Source organism: Dermacentor andersoni, chromosome 10 (genome assembly GCF_023375885.2).
Source record: "Dermacentor andersoni chromosome 10, qqDerAnde1_hic_scaffold, whole genome shotgun sequence".
In the NCBI taxonomy this organism is placed as follows: Eukaryota; Metazoa; Arthropoda; class Arachnida; order Ixodida; family Ixodidae; genus Dermacentor; species Dermacentor andersoni.
The window spans coordinates 108,289,734-108,310,104 of NC_092823.1; the positions used below are offsets into that span (position 1 = coordinate 108,289,734).

The following is a 20,371-nucleotide window of genomic DNA, read 5'->3' on the forward strand; positions in this document are numbered from 1 at the left end:
AAAAAGCAACCTGGTCATAAATGTTGCCTTCAGAATTATCGATGCTGTTATCAGCATTTCTCAAAATTTTCAACACCACTGGGGCGCACAGCTGGCCCAAAATAACACGCCTCCATAGAATGCTGCAGCCCCTCCGCAGGAGTCCAGGAGAAAAAGCATGCCGTGCGCAGCCGGCGGGCAAGGAGAATCGAGGAGGAAAGCACCATGAGGAGAAGAGTGTCGCTATTTTCAAATTATCAAGGGGCTTTATGTTCGTCTAGAGTTACTGCATATGGTTCCTACAGGGAGCCAGAGTTGGACTTCTGTTTTCCACATGCCGCTCCGTTGCCGTTCACCAAGCGCAGTGACATGAAACTCCGAATTGCTGCAGAGAAGCCACCCTAACAGCGGCAACATGCCAGCACCCATACAGCGCCGGCCACCCGCTTTGATATAAAATTGCGTTTGTTACTCGCTCTCTCTGCCCTATCAGCAAGAAACAAGCGGCAAAATCTGTCATTGCTAAGTCTCATGTCAAGCTGACGTCAAATAATTAGGCATGTTTTGCCATAATTATTAAGGTCGGTTGTTTGTTTTCCCGCTGTTAGGACTACAGACACTGCACCAAGCCATAAAACTGGTTTGCTTTCTAGTTAGCAGATGGCACCATAGCATTAGCATTGGTGATGTGTTAACAACGCCAAAAGCTATAAAATCATAATTTTTCACTGCATCATTAATTTACTACCCTGCTATAGCATGGTATGTGATGATGGTAGCAAGCAAACACCAAGTAGAAATTAAATGAAATGCATGTGTGCATAATAAATAAATAAAGAAAGAAAGAAAGAAATAGACGCCAAGCAGACACTGTGGCACAGGTGAACATTTGTAAGGGCATATGCCCATACTACTTGCTAAGGAGGCTGCAAGGCAACTGCAGGGAAAGCATACAGGTAAAGCGAAACTATGGGGCCGCTATCTTGTACACATTCGAAAAGCTGACGTTCGATTTCGCCTCGCGCGATTGTCCAGGCTGCGCCGATATCGCGGCCTCGGCCAGTCTAGTCCAATCGCGTGAGGCAAAATCGAACGTTGGCTTTTCGCACGTGTACAAGATAGCGTCCCTGTTGTCACATGCATGTAAACGCAGCTTATGGTCACGGCACCAAAACATTTTTTTGCGTCAATCCACCAACCATGGAGCATGTGACATGGCAGGCAAACACTGAGCAGTCAACGCGATGCGGATGAACACATCTCGAGGGGCATTCGGCCTTCCTATCGGCTAAGAATTCGTGTAGCTTCCACAGTGCTTGCAATGAGTTTGCGAGATGGATTCCGTCTGTACATGTACTACCTTTGTGATCTTGAGGGTATAATAAATGCAATAGCCCCTGCGCAAATGAGAGGTGGCTTCAGTGAACAAAAGTGGATTGCAAGATGGCAGACCTATGCCCAACTCTGGCTCCTATACAGTAACTCTACATTCGTCTAGGTTAGCCGGGTGTTGCCATGCCTGCCGCAAAAGCCCTATATTCATATGATTGAGTCATCAAGCTCCCAAGATAATTGCTTCTGCATGAGAGCATTGACAACGATAGCAGTGTTTTCTGTGCTGCAGATGCATCCAGTGACTCTGATGTCGCCAACTGCGACGATAGTTCTGATACGGCGTGGAATGAACAAAGTTGGTTGGATGAAACCTTCCACCAGCGCCTAAATTTGTGTATTTTCAGACACAAGTATTGAACTTACCACCCCACGTAACACATATTTCAAATCTGCAAAAGATCTGCAATCTGATGTACAAAAAGAAGGTCATTTCCTGAACACATTTTTGGATTTTTTTGTCGGCCTTTAGAGAATCAAGATATATTTAAATACTGAAGTTGACCTTGAAATTCTTGTGGATTTTCTTGCCAGCACTTAAAGGATTATGATATCTTTTAATTTAATACTAAAGCTAGCCCTGAAGTGCTGGACCTGGCATCATCAGCATTATCACGATGTCATGAAACAAAGCAAAGTTTGTCTAGCAATGAGGCAAGGTATAATGATGCTACTCACTGAAAAAGTGAAAATACAGGAGAGTGCTACAAGCATTTCTTATGGCTTATTATCCTGCCTATATTATTTATGTAACCAATATCACTTGTGATGAACCCAGCTATAACGGACTATTGGCTACAACAGAGAAGTTTTCACCTATATGGTGTGAATACAACATAATTTTCATAAACACTACAATGTTCTTTGCAGCAGCTACGCATACATGCAGCAGTGCACCGCACGCAAGTATTTCCGACCGCTTGCAGAATTTTCAAAAATGCATTTTTTTTTCTTCTTCATAAGGAACGAATAGACTAGTAAGCTTACCACAAAGGAGTGCAGAACGACGCCCCACTGACAAAAATTTTTTTTTTTGTGCTGACCACGCAAGCTGACCACTGCCGCCCACCTCTGTCGGCTCAGCGCCAAGAGTGCCTTTTGGCCTAACCTACTTCGAAGCAAAGACGTAGCGTACGGCGCTTAAAGAAGCAACCGCCGACGATTGCAAAATGCACCATTTTGAGAACGCTTTATTTCTGATTGCATCAATTCGCACAAGAAAGGAGATATGCTGCCCGTCTCGGCACCCAGACTGGGCAGCGCGTGATGCAGTCGAGGCGTTTCGCATTCAGTGCAGCAACGGCTTCGAGTTGAAGTTGCATGTAGCGTGGCCATCGTTCGTGCTACAGATTTGACAGTGGTTGACGCTTGTCACGAAAGATAAAATTAAGACATTGGTCTATGCCATCAGCCCCCGCTTTGTGTGAAGAGCAAACTGTAGCCGTAGTTTGTGTCATAGGCGGTGGCAACACGCTCGGGCCGGGCGATCAGTGTGGCATCGCTGGGCGGCCGATTCCCCGCCATTGTGCCGGCTGGTAACTTTGCCAACACTGACAGGGCGTATGGTGGCACCATTTTTTACACTATATTACTGTCCAGTTTTTCTTTGCTGCAGATGACATGCAGTTGTTATTTACTTGTTATTTACATGCAGTTATTTATCAGTTGTGCTCAGCAAAATAAATTTAAGTGCTACCCCTGAGAAGAATTTGAGCTACAATGAGCCAGTATTTGACCAAGAGCCCTTTATATCTGTCTCCCATGGTTATCTTCAATTTATAGTTGCAGGATGCCTAGGATGGCCTAAGACACTGCACACCAACGCTTATTGGCCTTGGGCTGTCTGAGACTACTTGAAGAGTTTACTAACAAAATTACTAGAGAAGAATCTGGCGCTTCAGCCCTTCAACAACCATGGGGACGAATATTAGCACATGGATTTTCAACACTACTGCAAGGCTTTGTTGATAAACTACAGTTCCCTTTATTGTGTTCTGCTGGATTGTGCGCTAGTTGCGCATTTCTTTAGAGCAGTGGAGCATTTTAGATTGGCAACATTTTTCCGTTACGTAACTTCAACTACGTAAACAAATCAACACAGAGTAAGCATGTTGTTAAGTCAGGATAGCTCTTGGGGAGTGACATTCACTCATGGGCAACTATTTCACATAGACACAGTAGAACCTTGTTGGTACAATCCCGTTTCCCAATTTCCCGGCACCAATGTTCGTGATCGAGAACACAAAAAGTTACCCAATATAGTTATGCTTTTTTCACCAGTTCATACATTCCCAGAAAACACTATCTTTCGGCACCAAAGTTCAGTACATCGCCAAACTGCAATCATATGACACGTTTTCCGGATGTTAGATCTATGTAAAAAGAAAAGGCATGAGGTGCTCACGATCGGAAGTGAGCCACCCACCGCAGTAGCTTCCCCGCAGCACTCGCCTGCCCGTATCCTGTGAAAACGTCAGCGCACACTCAGTTTCTAATTCTGATGCCAGAAAATTTCCTCCCGCATCATCGCACACTGCGTTCACAGTTATCGCCACCAACCCTATTGCGATAAACATTTTCGCCTATCTGTTCACAGTGCACGGGGCATAGTGCCGTTGGAAGTGTACTGCATGCTTTTAGTAGGCAACAACCCAAACACGCCACCGTTCCCTGCTTCAGGTGGCGCGAGTCAGCACCACGTTTTGATCTGGCAGCATTGTAGGAATCGCATGCCGACGTCGCCCACCAGCTCAATTTTGTTTCAACTTCCCATCGCCGCCTGTCGCAACAGGAAAACAACAACTTGCATCTCGGGTCGCTCGGGCCCCACCACTTCGACGTGCTTCAGTGTCTCGTGGCACAATGCACCAAGTGGACACCTCAAAGCTTCCCACCAAATTGCCCCACCCATAGAGGCCACTAAGCCCATAGAGTTTCGAACACTATGGCTGACCCAGGCTGAATTCGAGGAGCACAAACGTAAGCTTCCATCAGCTGCAAGAACGATAATGCGCATATCGAGCCACTTAGGCCCCACATGCTCGACGCACTTCGGCGTCTCGTGCTGCAACAATTTGCATAAAGCTTCACATTACATATATGTGAACTACAGTTGAGTCTGTCAAATCTCTACTGACTGCAGATCGTACTTTTATCTGGTTGTTACATTTTAGAGCACAGCTTTCAGGCACCCGCTCCTGCAGCGAGCGGTGGCGTAACCGAACGAATGAGCATAACGAAACATGAAAGAGTGAACGCAGAGCGGGAGATGAAAGACACAAGCCGCGAACGGCAGAGACCAATTTATGTGCACGCGAGAAACTGGTGTCGTGCGCACCCGCCCGACCGCTCATTTCGTACTACCGTCTGCTCACGTCAGCTTTCCCTCGCACTTGTGTCATAGTTTGCGATTTTTGTAATCCGATTGTATGCGCGGCACAAACTGTTTAGTACTTTCTGGAAGCCACGCGGGCACCAGCGATTACACTGGAACCTTCGACTAGTCATGTGTAAAAGCCAACGCGCTTGACCCGCAGATCAGATTTCCGAAGATTGGCTACTCTGCTTGCCGCTACCGTTGTACTTTAGTGTTAATTGTTCTGCTGGGCACAAGTTCGCCAATAAAGAGCTACATTTGTAACCCACAGTTTCAACACTGTGTCATTCTTCACTGTCACTACCACATAATATAATCATAACACAAAATAGTGTCAGCCAGTTCTTTCTGAACAATGAGCAATGCAACCGGTGGAAGAGCCTCGTCTGCTGCTGCTGCTAAACTAGCTGCCCAAGCAGAGGCTCAGCGCCTCGGCCGTGAGGACCCTGTCGTTCAGAATCAAATTCTTTGCCACAATATATCGCGAATTCAGAACACCTAAACAGCTGTGCTCAAAATTACGTGAGTATCGTAATCGCCGGCAAATTTTTTTTCTCGCATTTTTTTAAGACGTATGAATGAGGTTTTACTGTATCGTCATGTTTTTATTTTGTAATGATCCGAAAACAATACGATGGTAAAAATTAGAGGGCGAACAAGGCTAGTCGTAGCCATACAGCAAATTGAATGTGACAGTGTTTAGACGAGAAGCCAGAAAGCCATTCGAAGCCAAAATATGAAGCTTAGACAAATTCATTTACTACCCGTCAGTCTCCCGCTCGATGAATAAGCGCTGTACTGGGGATGTGCATAGACAGTAGTGCCAAATTTACCTCTGTGGTCAAACCTCAACATAAAGAAAAAGTAAACTTAAAGCGTTTCTTGCCAACATCAGCATGTAATGAATATATGCTTATAATGAAGGCATTTTTGTGTGGAATGGCCCTGTTATAACAAAGTTCGAGTGTAGTATTTTTTTAGGATGAAACTCTACGGACCTTTCTTTTAGTTTCACAACATTCAGTAAACCAACCATGACATGACTCACGACTCAAGCGACTCCAAAAGCGGGTCAGCCGGTGCCTTCTCTTGCAGCAAAGACATCTGCTCGCGGCTCAACTTGATCATCTCACAGAGCGCCTCTGCGGCGTTGCTCTGCTTCTCCTCGGAACAGCCAGGGTCGATCAGTGCAACTAAGTGCTGCACCAATTTTTCCTTGTCCAGCCACTGGTGAGGAGAAAATCGGTATGCTCAACCATTTGTCACTTGCATCAGGCTAGCTCGAGTGACACTTTTCACTTGGCTAACGCCTCCCGCCTAATTATGTTCACTGAAGGACAAAGGCCTCTCTCAGCTAAACTCATCCACGTCTGCAAAGTTCCGAATCTCGGGTGAAGAAAGAAACAACACTTAAGGAGATCTCGACAGCAGACGACACGCACGAGCACTGTGTATGTGTCGTCTGCGGCTTAATTGCAGCTTCTTTCTCCACTCAAGTAAGCGCCAACTGGCACAAATTAACACTCTGCTCACTTACATTTCCAATCTTATCACATCATCTACTCCTCTCCCTCCTCCCTCAATCCTGCTTACCCTTCTTTGGCATGTCATTATGTTGCTTTACTAGACAACCTATGATCTGCTGTATGCATTATGAGACTTGTTCAAATGTGCATGCGCATTCCTCATATTCTCAGCTGGAGCACTCGTTACTGCATCTGATCCCTAATCTGCAGCACATGGTCACTAAAAAATGGACTTAAGGTGGGCATGCTGGTGCGACGGCATTATGCTACAAACGGTACATGGGACGAGTGTTCGTCCCTTGTTCCTGCGTCGTCCTTGTGTCGTTCTTGCGCTATGTATCCCAGCTTACGATTGAACTACCAACACGCCCAAACTTCTTCCCTGCCTCAATAACACTAACACTGCTTCAATAAAATGCTGCAATCTCAGCGGATACAGTGCACCGGACATTTTCAAGCCTGGCCTTGTGCAGTTAAATTTTCTTGATTAACTCAATTCTAGCGACATCCTCAGATGTTTTCACTGATGAATGCTACTGGGGCAATGAATGCACAGAAAACAAGGTATAGCTGGTTTCAGTGACATTTCAATCAACATGAACAACCAACTACAGCTTCTATCTAGGTGAAAGCTTTCAAGCAACTAAAGTGAAAGAACGAAGCTGGTAGGAAAAGTGCAAAAACAACATAGTCCCACTGTTCCTCACCTGCGTGATGGAAACCCGAAGCGCTTCACTATCTGTGCAGGCGACAAACTTTAGGAGCAAGTCCATGATGGCCGACGTCTCTATGTGCTTCAGCAGCAAGGAAACAAAGTTCTCCTTCTGCATGCACACATAGAACATCTGCGCAGAGGAACACAAAATAAGAATAAGCAATGCATTTGTAAACATCGATTTAATTTCCCTTTCTTTAATTTTCAGTGTTTCATAATTATCCATTTCATTTCCCATTCTTCTCATCTTTTGCCTGTGGCATGGACAGCATCATGGCTCCAATAATGCCAGGATCGACCACTGTACACAATAGATAAAGAATAAAGAATGGAGCAAGAAATGGATACTTACAAAATGCAGTTCCTGATGGAGTAAGATCCAAATAGCTATACATAGCCTCCTATATATACAGTCAAACCTTAATATAAAGAACATGGATATCTAAAAAATTATTAGACATACCATAGAATCTCTTGGGACAGCGCAAAAATCCGCATCACTTGAAATTTATATTACCCAAAAATGAAAAAGAAATTGGGAAATTGAAGAGGGCATGCAGCAATGAAATAAATTTAATCAAGCACAGAAAAAAAAAAAACGGACAAGACCAAATGCCACAAGCACTTTGGTGTTGTCTTGTCCACGTATATTTTTTTTTGTAAGTGTGTGTGTTTCTTTAAATTTACTTTATACCACAAACCAACTAGCCCAGCAACAAGTCTTGTAAGGCAATAAAATGGCCGCCTAGCTCACAATTTTCCTTTTTTTCCCCCGCAATCCTAAAACCTTCCCTTATCTCATGACGAGATATCTGCAAGAAATATGCAGCAGAACTTGAGAAAAATTCCACTTTTTAGTGTGTTGTCGTCGAAATCAGGCGCAAAATCTGGTTTCGAAAGGTGCTATTGTCACGTGGCAGTGACATATAAAGAACACAGTAGCAATACTGTGATTAACGAAACTAGCGTTTTATTGGGCGAACTTGTGCCCTCGAAAGGAGGCTACACTCAAAGAGCAACGATAGTGGCGAACACACTCGGCGATTGCCGAAAATTTGATCAGCGGGTCAAGCGCGTCGTCAGTCGTCGAATGTTCCAGAGTAATCGCTGGGACCTGTGCGCCTTCCACAAAATTCTACATTATTCACGTCATGTACACAAGGATTGATCCCATACAGAGGATGGAACCATCGATAACATTCCAGAAACTTCCGATACATGCAGGCGCGACCTGCGCTGTGCGATAACACAGACAAACAAGTACATGTGTCACTATCGCACCACTGATCGCGCAACTGCGGCTTTCCATTGAAGCAGTGCTGCATCTTGATATCGCCACAAACGCGAGAGATTGGAGAATCAGATAGCTGCAGCGCTGCGTTTCTCCATACAGAAATAAAATGGACAAGAACAAAAGAAGGACAAACTAGCGTTGCGATTCGTTACTGCAGTAACGTGGCACGCAGGGGGCACTCCTGTTGGCTGATTCGAATTTGAATCATTGGCATGCTTGTTTCACGCACATTTTGGCAGAAGCAAGCTGTGCACGTTTAAATTTCTTTGCGGTGGTGAAGCTATGTTGTGTCATGCGACCTGACAGGTGCAAAGGTAAGTTTCTGTTGTCATCAGGCGCCGAAGGCGTGCAACAGAGATAAGGATACTCACTGAAGTGAATGCCGCCAATAATGCAGATGTGGCAAGAGTGGGTAGCATGCGATTTCCAACTTGTGATAAAGTTAGAAGGCATTTGAAAATGGCTGCCAAATTTCAGGATATTGAACTTTTTTTTGCGGCAAGGGGGGGGGGGAAGGGTACGGGTAGAGTGACGTAGGTTGCCCTGACACCAGGAATGGGACTGGCACATCTGTGCAGCCACTGTGCTGGCCTGACAATAGCAAGTGTCTGCAGCTAGTTGTGCGTCAGGGCCCCCTCACCAGGAATTTGCCCAGAGGCTCAATTGCTCACACCACCAGGCACAAATTTTGAAATTTAGCATGTTGTAAGCTAACGAACCTCATCCGGCACTTTTGAAACATTCGTATCGCCCTGGTATTCGTATCACCCTGATATTCATATCAGGCACAATCGCATCACCGTGATTCTACTGTAATTAAGAAAATCTAAAATGTTTACTGCCAATACCAGTGTGTAATGAGTATGTGCTTATGATCAATAGTGGATACAACAAAGGTACTTTTATGCTGGATGCGACTTCGTTATACTTGTATCCGAGTTTACACCTGCCCAGTGGCAGCAAATTTGAGGGCTAGAGGGCATCATATTCCCCAGATGTTGGTCACAGTTTATGAGGTGTGGCTAAGAGCGACATAAACTTCCTTTGAGCACCTGTCACTGCTGCTAATAGAGTTGCATGTGGAAGCAGAGGTGCAAAGGGCAGTGCCAGGAATGTCACTCTTCCGTAGTGTATAATGGGTTTCTATGCATTGCAGGGTGACTGGGCAGTCATTGTTAACAGATATATTTGTTATTACAAGCATAAAATAATTTTTAAAAAGAAACGGGAAGAGTCTTTGCACCGATCGTGAAAGCTCACCGAGTCTGCCTTTCGTGAGATGAGCATTGAAGCCACCTTGGTGAAGAAGCTGGCCAGCAGTGGATTGAGCGGCGCCTCGTAGTCGAGAAAGCCAAGCAGTCTGGCCATCAGCGTCTCGCTCCTAACTAATGTGTCGTTGATCTGCTGCACGTCTGATGTCAGGATCTCACAGGCTATGTTTGCGTACCTGCCGGGTGCCAAAATACAAGGGTGGTTAGGAAAAAAAAGGAAGAAAGAATACAAGAGATAGGAAGCCGACAATGTAGATCAGAGTGAATTCGGGCATGTTGAGAATAGGCCGAGTTGGGCAGGTCAGGTAATGCATAAAACAGGGCAAAAATAATTGAACGATTCTATTTCATTTCCAGTTTCATGCTTTATCAGTGGTCAAAGCAGCACTCTACCAACATTATCAACAGGATTGTTTGTTGGCGAGCAGTGGAAGATAAAGGAATTAAATTGTGTGATAGGAATCCTTATGTTAGACCAGCTCAGATAAACGTTGGTTTACATGGGTAACAATATAGGTGAAAAGGAAAGGGAAATGAAGCCGCCGGCCACAAATGATTCAGTAGAGCAATATTAAATTATAAATCAGTGGTTTTGAATTATGATCAAAAGGGGCTCTTTAAATCTTGACTAGCTCCGCTCATCACGAGTGATCATTTCTTGGCTTATGACAAGCCCTGTAGGTGAAACTGGAAACAAAGCAAACCATTGGGGTAGTTTCAAAAATGTTTGCGTTTCTATCTTTGAACATTGTACAAATTCCAAGAACAACTCGTACGGTGTCCACAGTGACGCCAGTCCCGCATTCAAAAGTGACAATTTTAGAGCTAAGTTGTATCGCACCGTCTCGGTGACACAGAACGTGGAAGGATGAGCGGACTCACCTGTATCGCATCTTTTCATCTACGTCCTCTGGAGGCTCATGCGTGATCAGGTCGACAAGCTCCTCCATGACTTCTGGCCTCACCAGGCTGTTTCGAAAAGGAAGAATAGTGGAAAATGCTTTACTCATGCCTTCAGCACTTTTAATAGGACCCCAGCTACCCTTCCCGACAAGCACTCCAAAGCCATTACAGGTCATCAGAAGCCAGACACCAGTGTCACACTGCTGGTCTCTAAAAAAAGCTATATATAGCAAGGTTTCACGGGTGGCACGCAGAAAACAAGTAAAAAATTATATTCTGAGGTTTTATGTGCCAAAACTGATGTGGTTATGAGGCATGCCGTATTGGGGGGGGGGGGGGGGGGGGGGGGCTACAGAATAATTTTGATCAACTAGGTTTTTCTAATGTGCACCCAATGCACAGAACATGGACACCTTTGTATTTTGCCCCCATCGAAATACGGCTGCCGCGGCCAGGATTTGATCCTGCTACCTTGTGCTTAGAAGCTTAACCCTTTCAAGGTAGATTTTTTTCGCCGTGTGCGACCGCCCAGGGTCAATTTTTTTTCTTTCAGATTTAAATTCTTCAGAGGGACCTGTTTAAAAAAAAAATTACCATAATTTTTCTAGGGTGACCGTAAACAGATAAAAAAAATATTTTGCGTTGGTGTATATGTACTGCTTATTCATAAATAACAACAATAAAAAAAGAAAATAAACTTATAAGAATTGAAACTTTGATGCATTGTTATACGTATACTTCAAGGCTTAGAAAATGCGTACATGAGAATATTTCCCAATTCTCAAATGCTCCTGCTCTTACACTAATATTTGCGTCCATAGCGTAATCGAACTGCGTAGGTGAGGGCACTAAAAAAAACTGTGTGGTTGTGTACCCGTCAAAAAGGCAAACCGTGTGACAAACTTCCATTAATCTTCATCTTATCGCCAACCAAAGGCGATAAGTTTTCGAGAGTCTCAAAAAAAAAAGAAAAAAGAAAAAAAGGAAACGCATGCACGGCAGCATCCTTCGTATGCGCATGCCTGTGAGCAATAAACGAGTGAGTTAACAGGCGGTCACCCTTTGAGCGATTAGTAGTGAGATAGCCACCAGTTTTGCGAGCGCAAGAAGCCGAAACCACCCACAGAACAAAACTAAAGCTAACCGCCATCCACCCGTGCGCGCCAATGTGCGAGCGGTAATATATAGATGCGCCGGACCAAACATACTAGCTCTAAAACAAATCATGCAATGAAAACCAAAGAGGGAGGCACAAGAAAATAATTCCCTGTATTCCCGAATAGTGCCAGCACAAGCCAGGAAAGAAAAAATGAGAAAATTGGCGCATTTTTTTAATGTATAGATGGAGCCGTAAATATACGGCATCGACCCTTTTGGACTTGCTCGCCGTGACGTAGACTTACGTCATTGACCCTGAAAGGATTAAAAGTCAAAGCCACTAAAGCAACCACGGTGGGTAGAAATCAGTTTAAACTGCGATAATACTTGTTGATGGGATAGTTTGCAAAATTTGTTTGAAGAGTATACCAAAGGATAAATGTCCCACTCCAAAACACTGATTCAACAACTACAGTTAATCTAGTTAGTCTGAAGGGCTTTTGCAAGCAGCCTAGTTTAAACTGTAATCATCAGTGGTCGAACAAGGGTACCACATGTAGACAATGATTCAACAAGGGTATTCGCCTTCATGGTGACAGAGACAAAGTCCCCTTGTCAAAATGTTGCATACAGCGTGAGATATCATTTGTTCCACCACTGAACATCATACTTTTAAGAAACCTTTCTTTTGCCTAATCTTATCATGTTATCATCTCCATTCTAGTCTACATCTTCCTATGTGATATTCTCAGGGAGTGAGACCAGACAGTGAAGTTTTAAAGTAAAACACCCTATAAGTGCATTTGCTCTAGCGTGTGAAGTCACGCGAGCAGGCATCTGGTTGTTAAAGAGGACATGAACTCTATCTAAACATAAGAGCGAAGACTACGACAATGCGACAGGAACTGGTGACAACGATGGCAAAAGCATTCGCATTAGTTGCACCCAAATTGGCGCATACCGTGAGGTCACTACCTATGTCTCGTGTACTAGTTCAATCATGCCACTTGGAAGATGCGTCTGCTAATGTTCACGCAAAACATATCCGCTAAGTCAGTCTAGAGAGAATATCTATATATCTATATATATATATATAAGCTAACCTTACATTACATATGAAACGGAGATGTTGCAAATAGTCTTCAATAATGTACATGTCTCTGTTCTACCATAGCTCGGGCACACACTTCCTTAAGAAGGCAAGACTGGCTAAAAGGGTGATATTGTCACGTGGTGGTGACGTAGAAGAACACAGTAGCAATACTGTGAACGAGAAAACTAACTTTTATTGGGCGAACTTGTGCCCACAAAACAGGCTACACTTATAGCACAACGAAAGCGGCGAACACAGTCGGCGATCGTCGGAAATCTGATCAGCGGGTCAAGCGCGTCGGCTTTTATACAGCAATCATCGAATGTTCCAGATTAAACGTTGGGACCCGCATGCCTTCTAAAATGTTCTACACCATTCGTGTCAAGCGATGAAATCAGATAACACAACGTTCGGCGACAACAGACAGCGGGTAGAAGCATCGATAACTTTCCAGAAACTTCAGATACATAAAGGCGCGTCCCGCGCTGTGCGATAACATTTGTTCGGCGGCAAAACTTGTCGCCCGATAGAGACAAGTACACGTGTCAATACCCCCCTCTTAAAAAGCATCGACCCGATGCTGCAAACAAATCAAAGTAATAAGTAAGCACTCATAGCAAAGAATAAAGCAAAATAAGGAAAGTTCGTTAGCGTCCGTAAAATGGTTTCAGACGCACCACGTGGACCACTTCAGGTCGTGCGCGACGTCGCTGTGAATGCGAAATGCCGTCTGGCACGACCTCATAGTCCAGTGCGCCAATACGTCGGATGACCTTGTAGGGTCCGAAATAGCGTCGCAATAGTTTCTCACTCAGTCCCCGTCGGCGTATCGGGGTCCATACCCAAACACGGTCGCCGGGCTGGTACTCGACGAAGCGTCGTCGGAGATTGTAGTGTCGGCTGTCGGTCCTCTGCTGGTTCTTGATTCGCAGGTGGGCGAGCTGTCGGGCTTCTTCGGCGCGCTGGAGATAGGCAGCGACGTCAAGATTCTCTTCGTCCGTTACGTGCGGCAGCATGGCGTCGAGCGTCGTCGTCGGGTCCCTGCCGTAAACCAACTTGAACGGCGTGATCTGTGTTGTTTCTTGCACCGCCGTGTTATAAGCGAATGTTACGTACGGCAGGACAGCATCCCAGGTCTTGTGTTCGACGTCGACGTACATCGCTAGCATGTCGGCGAGGGTCTTATTCAGCCGCTCCGTAAGACCATTCGTCTGCGGGTGGTAAGCCGTTGTCCTCCTGTGCCTTGTCTGACTGTATTTCAGAATGGCTTGGGTGAGCTCCGCTGTAAAGGCCGTTCCTCGGTCGGTGATGAGGACTTCTGGGGCGCCATGTCGCAGCAGGATGTTTTCGACAAAGAATTTCGCCACTTCGGCTGCGCTACCTTTCGGCAGTGCTTTTGTTTCAGCGAAGCGGGTGAGGTAGTCCGTCGCCACGACGATCCACTTATTTCCGGTTATTGACGTCGGAAAGGGTCCCAGCAAGTCCATCCCGATCTGCTGGAATGGTCGGCAAGGAGGCTCGATTGGCTGTAGTAATCCGGCTGGCCTTGTCGGCGGTGTCTTGCGTCGCTGACAGTCTCGGCATGTTCTGACATAACGGGTGACGTCGGCGGTCAGGCGCGGCCAAAAATACTTTTCTTGTATCCTCGATAGTGTCCGGGAAAATCCGAGGTGTCCAGCGGTCGGATCGTCATGTAGGGCATGCAATACTTCTGGACGAAGTCCTGACGGGACAACAAGAAGGTAATTGGCGCGGACTGGCGAGAAGTTCTTCTTCACGAGTAGACTGTCTTGAAGCGTGAAGGAAGATAATCCGCGCTTAAATGCCCTGGGGACAACGTCGGTGTGCCCTTCCAAATAATCGACGAGGCCTTTAAGTTCCGGGTCCGCTCGTTGTTGTTCAGCGAAGTCTTCCGCGCTTATTATTCCAAGGAAGGCGTCGTCATCCTCGTCATCTTGCGGCGGCGGGTCAATGGGGGCGCGTGATAGGCAATCGGCGTCTGAGTGTTTTCGTCCGGACTTGTATGTTACAGTGATGTCGTATTCTTGTAGTCTGAGGCTCCACCGTGCCAGCCGTCCTGAGGGATCTTTTAAGTTCGCTAGCCAACACAAGGCGTGATGGTCGCTGACGACTTTGAATGGCCTGCCATATAGGTAAGGGCGAAATTTCGCTGTAGCCCAAACGATGGCGAGGCATTCCTTTTCGGTTGTAGAATAATTGCCTTCCGCTTTTGACAACGACCGGCTAGCGTAAGCTATCACGTGTTCATGTCCATCTTTTCTCTGGACCAGGACGGCGCCGAGGCCTAGGCTACTGGCGTCAGTGTGGATTTCGGTATCGGCGTGCTCGTCGAAGTGCGCAAGTACGGGCGGCGACTGCATGCGTCGTTTGAGTTCTTGAAATGCCTCGGCCTGCGGCGTTTCCCACTTGAACTCAACATCACATTTAGTTAGACGTGTCAACGGCTCGGCGATGCGTGAAAAGTCCTTGACAAAGCGCCTGTAGTAGGCACACATGCCAAGGAATCTACGCACTGCCTTCTTGTCGGTGGGCTGCGGGAACTTTGCGATGGCAGCTGTTTTCTGGGGGTCGGGGCGTACTCCGGATTTACTGATGACGTGGCCTAGGAACAAAAGCTCGTCGTAAGCGAAGCGGCATTTTTCTGGCTTCAGAGTGAGCCCTGATGACTTGATGGCCTCTAGTACTGTGGCAAGCCGCCTAAGGTGATCGTCGAAATTTCCGGCGAATACAACGACGTCATCCAAGTATACGAGACAGGTCTGCCACTTCAATCCTGCTAAAACCGTGTCCATCACGCGCTGGAACGTTGCAGGCGCCGAGCACAGTCCAAATGGCATAACCTTGAACTCGTAGAGGCCGTCTGGGGTGACGAAGGCGGTCTTTTCGCGATCTCTTTCGTCGACTTCAATTTGCCAATAGCCAGACTTGAGGTCCATCGACGAGAAGTATTTAGCGTTGCAGAGCCGATCTAATGCGTCGTCTATCCGTGGGAGGGGGTATACATCCTTCTTCGTGATCTTGTTCAGTCGACGATAATCGACACAGAAACGTAGGGTTCCGTCCTTTTTCTTTACCAGGACAACAGGGGATGCCCACGGGCTTTTCGACGGCTGGATGATGTCGTCGCGCAGCATTTCGTCGACTTGTTCTCTTATAGCTTCACGTTCCCGCGTCGAAACTCGGTAAGGGCTCTGGCGTAGTGGTCGAGCGCATTCTTCGGTTATTATGCGATGCTTTGCGACTGGTGTTTGTCGAATCCTCGATGACGTCGAAAAGCAGCCTTTGTATCGTCGAAGCAGACTTCTGAGCTGTTGCTGCTTAATCACGGGGAGACTTGGACTTATGTCGAAGTCTGGCTCGGGAACTACGGTTGTCGGGGTAGATGCGATAGAATCCGAGAGGACAAAGGCATCGCTGGTTTCCCCAATTTCCTCGATGTATGCGATCGTCGTGCCCTTGTTGATGTGCTTGAACTCCTTGCTGAAGTTTGTCAGCAACACTTTCGTGTTTCCTCCGTGCAGTCGAGCGATCCCTCTTGCGACGCAAATTTCACGGTCGAGCAGTAGACGTTGGTCGCCTTCGATGACGCCTTCTACGTCAGCGGGTGTTTCGGTGCCGACCAAGATAACAATGCTGGAGCGAGGCGGGATGCTCACTTGATCTTCAAGCACACTCAAGGCGTGGTGACTTCGAGGGCTCTCCGGCGGTATTGCATGATCTTCCGACAGCGTTATTGACTTCGACTTCAGGTCGATGACTGCGCCGTGTTGGTTGAGGAAGTCCATGCCGAGAATGACGTCTCGTGAACACTGTTGGAGGATAACGAAGGTGACAGGGTAAGTCCGGTCGTGAATGGTAATTCTTGCCGTGCACATTCCTGTCGGCGTAATCAGGTGTCCTCCAGCGGTCCGAATTTGAGGGCCTTCCCATGCAGTCTTAACCTTCTTCAACTGGACGGCGATGTGTCCACTCATTACGGAGTAATCGGCCCCTGTGTCGACTAAGGCAGTGACTGCGTGGCCGTCGAGAAGCACGTCGAGGTCGGTGGTTCTTTGTCTGGCGTTGCAGTTGGGTCTTGGCGTCGGATCACGGCTGCGTCGTGTTGATCTGAAGCTGGAACGTCGCGTCGTCAAGTCGTCTTTCGTCGGTGTAGTCTTGGCTTCCCGACTTCTTCGGGACGGCGGCGTGTCGTCATGAAGTCGTCGAGATGGTTTCTTCGTCGTCTTCGTCGGCGGCGGAGGATCTTCGTCAGTTCGACGAACAGCAACCGCACCTCCATCGGTTGCTGCTTTTAGTTTTCCGGATATGGGCTGACGGACCGGCCCCGGGCTGGGCCAGTGTATGGTCGGCGCTGCGGCGACAGGTAGCGGCCTGGTGACGGCGAACGGGAAGCTCGTCGAGGGCTCCACTGAGTGGCGGCGAGGTAGTCGGCGATATCGCGAGGTCGTTCGCCAATCTGTGGCCGCGGCGCGTTAACGGCGAAACCTCGCAGTCCCATCTCCCGGTATGGGCATCGGCGGTAGATGTGCCCCGCTTCTCCGCAGTGGTAGCAGAGCGGGCGGTGGTCAGGAGCGCGCCAAATGTCCGTTTTCCTCGCGTAGGTCCGCTGGGCGACGGGTGGTCGTGCTGGCGCTGGCGGCGGCGGACGACGGAACTGCGGCGTGACAGGGCCCTGGCGCGGTCGCGGAGGGGGACCTTGACGGCGTGCGACGGCGGCGTAGGTCATCGCTTGCGGCTCAGGCTGGGGCGATACAGGGGCTACTCCAAGTTGTTGTTGGAGCTCTTCACGCACGGCGTCGGCAATCGAAGCCACTTGAGGCTGTGATGGTGGGAACAGCTTTTGTAGCTCCTCCCGCACGACCGCTCGGATAGCCTCGCGCAGGTCGTCGGTGGCCAGTGATTGAACTCCGGCGTAGTTCGTCGAGTTTGTGCGGCGGTCGAATTGCCGGTTTCGGATCTCGAGTGTCTTCTCGATGCTGGTGGCCTCGCGAAGAAACTCGTCCACGGTCTTCGGTGGGCTTCGTACCATTCCGGCAAAAAGTTCCTCCTTTACACCACGCATCAGTAGACGTACTTTCTTCTCCTCGGGCATTTCAGGGTCGGCGTGGCGGAAGAGACGGCTCATTTCTTCCGTGTAGATCGCGGTCGTCTCATTAGGTAGCTGCACCCGGGTTTCTAATAGCGCTTGGGCTCGTTCTCGGCGTACGACGCTTGCGAACGTCTGCAGGAAGCCGCTTCGGAAAAGTTCCCAGGTCGTTAAGGTGGCTTCTCGGTTCTCGAACCACGTCCTGGCCGCGTCTTCCAAAGCGAAGAAGACATATCGCAGTTTGTCGTCGCTGTTCCAGTTGTTAAAGGTAGCGACTCTCTCGTACGTCTCGAGCCAGCTTTCCGGGTCCTCGAAAGTTGAACCGCGGAACGTCGGAGGCTCCCTGGGCTGCTGCAGCACGATGGGTGACGCTGGGGCTGCCATTGGGGTTGACGTGGTGGCCATCTTCCTAGTCGTCTCGGGCAAAAGTCCGTGCTCCGGGGGCAGTCCTTGCAGCCTGCGGCTACCTCGCTGGTTCTTGGCGACGTTGGTGTCTTCCGAGTGAGGGCTTGGGTCACGGCTTTGTGGGGGCGTCCGGTACATGAACGCAAAGCACCTCCACCAGATGTCACGTGGTGGTGACGTAGAAGAACACAGTAGCAATACTGTGAACGAGAAAACTAACTTTTATTGGGCGAACTTGTGCCCACAAAACAGGCTACACTTATAGCACAACGAAAGCGGCGAACACAGTCGGCGATCGTCGGAAATCTGATCAGCGGGTCAAGCGCGTCGGCTTTTATACAGCAATCATCGAATGTTCCAGATTAAACGTTGGGACCCGCATGCCTTCTAAAATGTTCTACACCATTCGTGTCAAGCGATGAAATCAGATAACACAACGTTCGGCGACAACAGACAGCGGGTAGAAGCATCGATAACTTTCCAGAAACTTCAGATACATAAAGGCGCGTCCCGCGCTGTGCGATAACATTTGTTCGGCGGCAAAACTTGTCGCCCGATAGAGACAAGTACACGTGTCAATATTCAACCAACAGTATACACACACACACACACACACACAAAAAAAAAAACTTACAATTCTACGAGTCGTTTGGTTTGTGCCTTGCATTCCTGCAGAATGTCTTCCTCATCCATCAGCTCCCTCAGCGTCACATTCTTAAAAAGAATAAAAGATCACATGCAAATGTAGAGCCTTTCCATCCTCTAACCAACGTTGCTATGCAGCACATGTTACACCACCTGTTGCCATAACTTTAAAGGCAATGCATATACCTGCCAACCAACCAGTGAACTTTAAAATTTGATAATATTTTTCAGACACAACACCTGAAGGGAGGAAGAGATAGCACCCTTATTTTATCTGTCCTGCATACAACATTCCTTGTGGGATACATATGCCCTTTATTAACGATAACTTGAAACGAAGCAACATGAAATATACTGTTTTTAGACACTACTAAAATTTTCAATGACTTTGCCACTTCCATGATGCCTACATCAAGAACTTGCCTGAATAAACTTGCACGAAGCAAATACCCTTCCAGTGTCTTTTGACGAAGAGACTACTTCTGAAGATTTGGTCGGAGGCTGACGAGCAGAACGCTTTGCAAACATTTTTCATCAAACTAGATAACAAGTTCATAAAATAGCAGAATGAGCCCGAATTCACAAACTTTACGGGAAATTTGGGAGAGCTGGTGGGTGTGTGTCCTATAGAATATCTTCACACTTCATCTTCATTTATAAAATCTTCACACTGTCGGTGTCCTGAGTGTTGTAATCACAAAAATTAAGATGTGCCACAACATTCCTGTAACCTTTTCATTTCCAGCATTTGTAGCACAACCCACCATTGCTAGTTTCCCTGCCCCTGCACTCTCCTAACTAAAATCGGCTGAGGCATCACACATCCCGTGCTGACACGATTTAGTAGGATACGTCATAGTGTCATGTCACAACAGATTGTTTTGGATGTGAAAAAGAAAGAAGTGAATAAATTAATGAAAGCACATAAAACGGATGCACTATCAAAGGAAAAATGCGTCTACCACAACATGTGACAGCAGCCCAAAGTATTTCACTACGCTTGACATTTAAACACAAACATTACATGCATTACTCAGATTCCACAATGTATTTGAGACATGCCAAAACTCAATAGTCAGAAAGCAGTTGCAAGCTGCACACCCTTGCCGACATGCAACTGCATGTAAAGGTGACAGTCACAATACATTTTTCGCTGCTACACATATTTTGTACTAGAGCACATTACAATGTCTAAATGTCAAAAAAAAGAAAAAACTGAACCGCAGTAATGCAAGCCTTCCATAGCAAATCAGTTCACAGAGACCTTGCATATGTCAAGCATAATTCGAAAACACTGCACCATTTCACATTTTTTGCTAGGGAAAATAAGTTTTTGCTAGGGAAAGTTTTTGCTAGGGAAAGCAAGAAACAACAGCTGGAACATAAGGATAAAAAGTGAACACAAACCTCTTTGCTGAGCAGCGTTTCCACGTGGGATGTGGTAATGAGGTTGAACTTCCAAAACATGGTGACAGCTACAACATGCAAAGAATGAAGAGGATAAATAATAAGAGTCCTTGTCAGTTACATCGCTTTAGCTACACAGCTGCACTACATGCCACATCAA

The 20,371-nt window shown here is 47.0% G+C and overlaps 1 protein-coding gene across 3 annotated transcripts in view; it reads right to left on the reverse strand.

The window, feature by feature from the left end:
- The window catches only part of fmt (phosphatase 6 regulatory subunit 1-like protein fmt), a 67,168-nt gene that overhangs the window by 44,653 nt on the left and 2,144 nt on the right, over positions 1 to 20,371 (reverse strand). For all 3 annotated transcript variants that reach the window (XM_055077774.2, XM_055077773.2, XM_055077772.2), the window contains exons 2-7: positions 20,212 to 20,279; positions 18,794 to 18,873; positions 10,436 to 10,522; positions 9,543 to 9,729; positions 6,981 to 7,118; positions 5,796 to 5,974 (exon numbers count right to left, since the gene is read on the reverse strand). In XM_055077774.2, coding sequence (XP_054933749.1) covers positions 5,796 to 5,974; positions 6,981 to 7,118; positions 9,543 to 9,729; positions 10,436 to 10,522; positions 18,794 to 18,873; positions 20,212 to 20,271 — 731 coding nt within the window. In that variant the 5' untranslated portion in view covers positions 20,272 to 20,279. The remainder of the gene's footprint in view (positions 1 to 5,795; positions 5,975 to 6,980; positions 7,119 to 9,542; positions 9,730 to 10,435; positions 10,523 to 18,793; positions 18,874 to 20,211; positions 20,280 to 20,371) is intronic.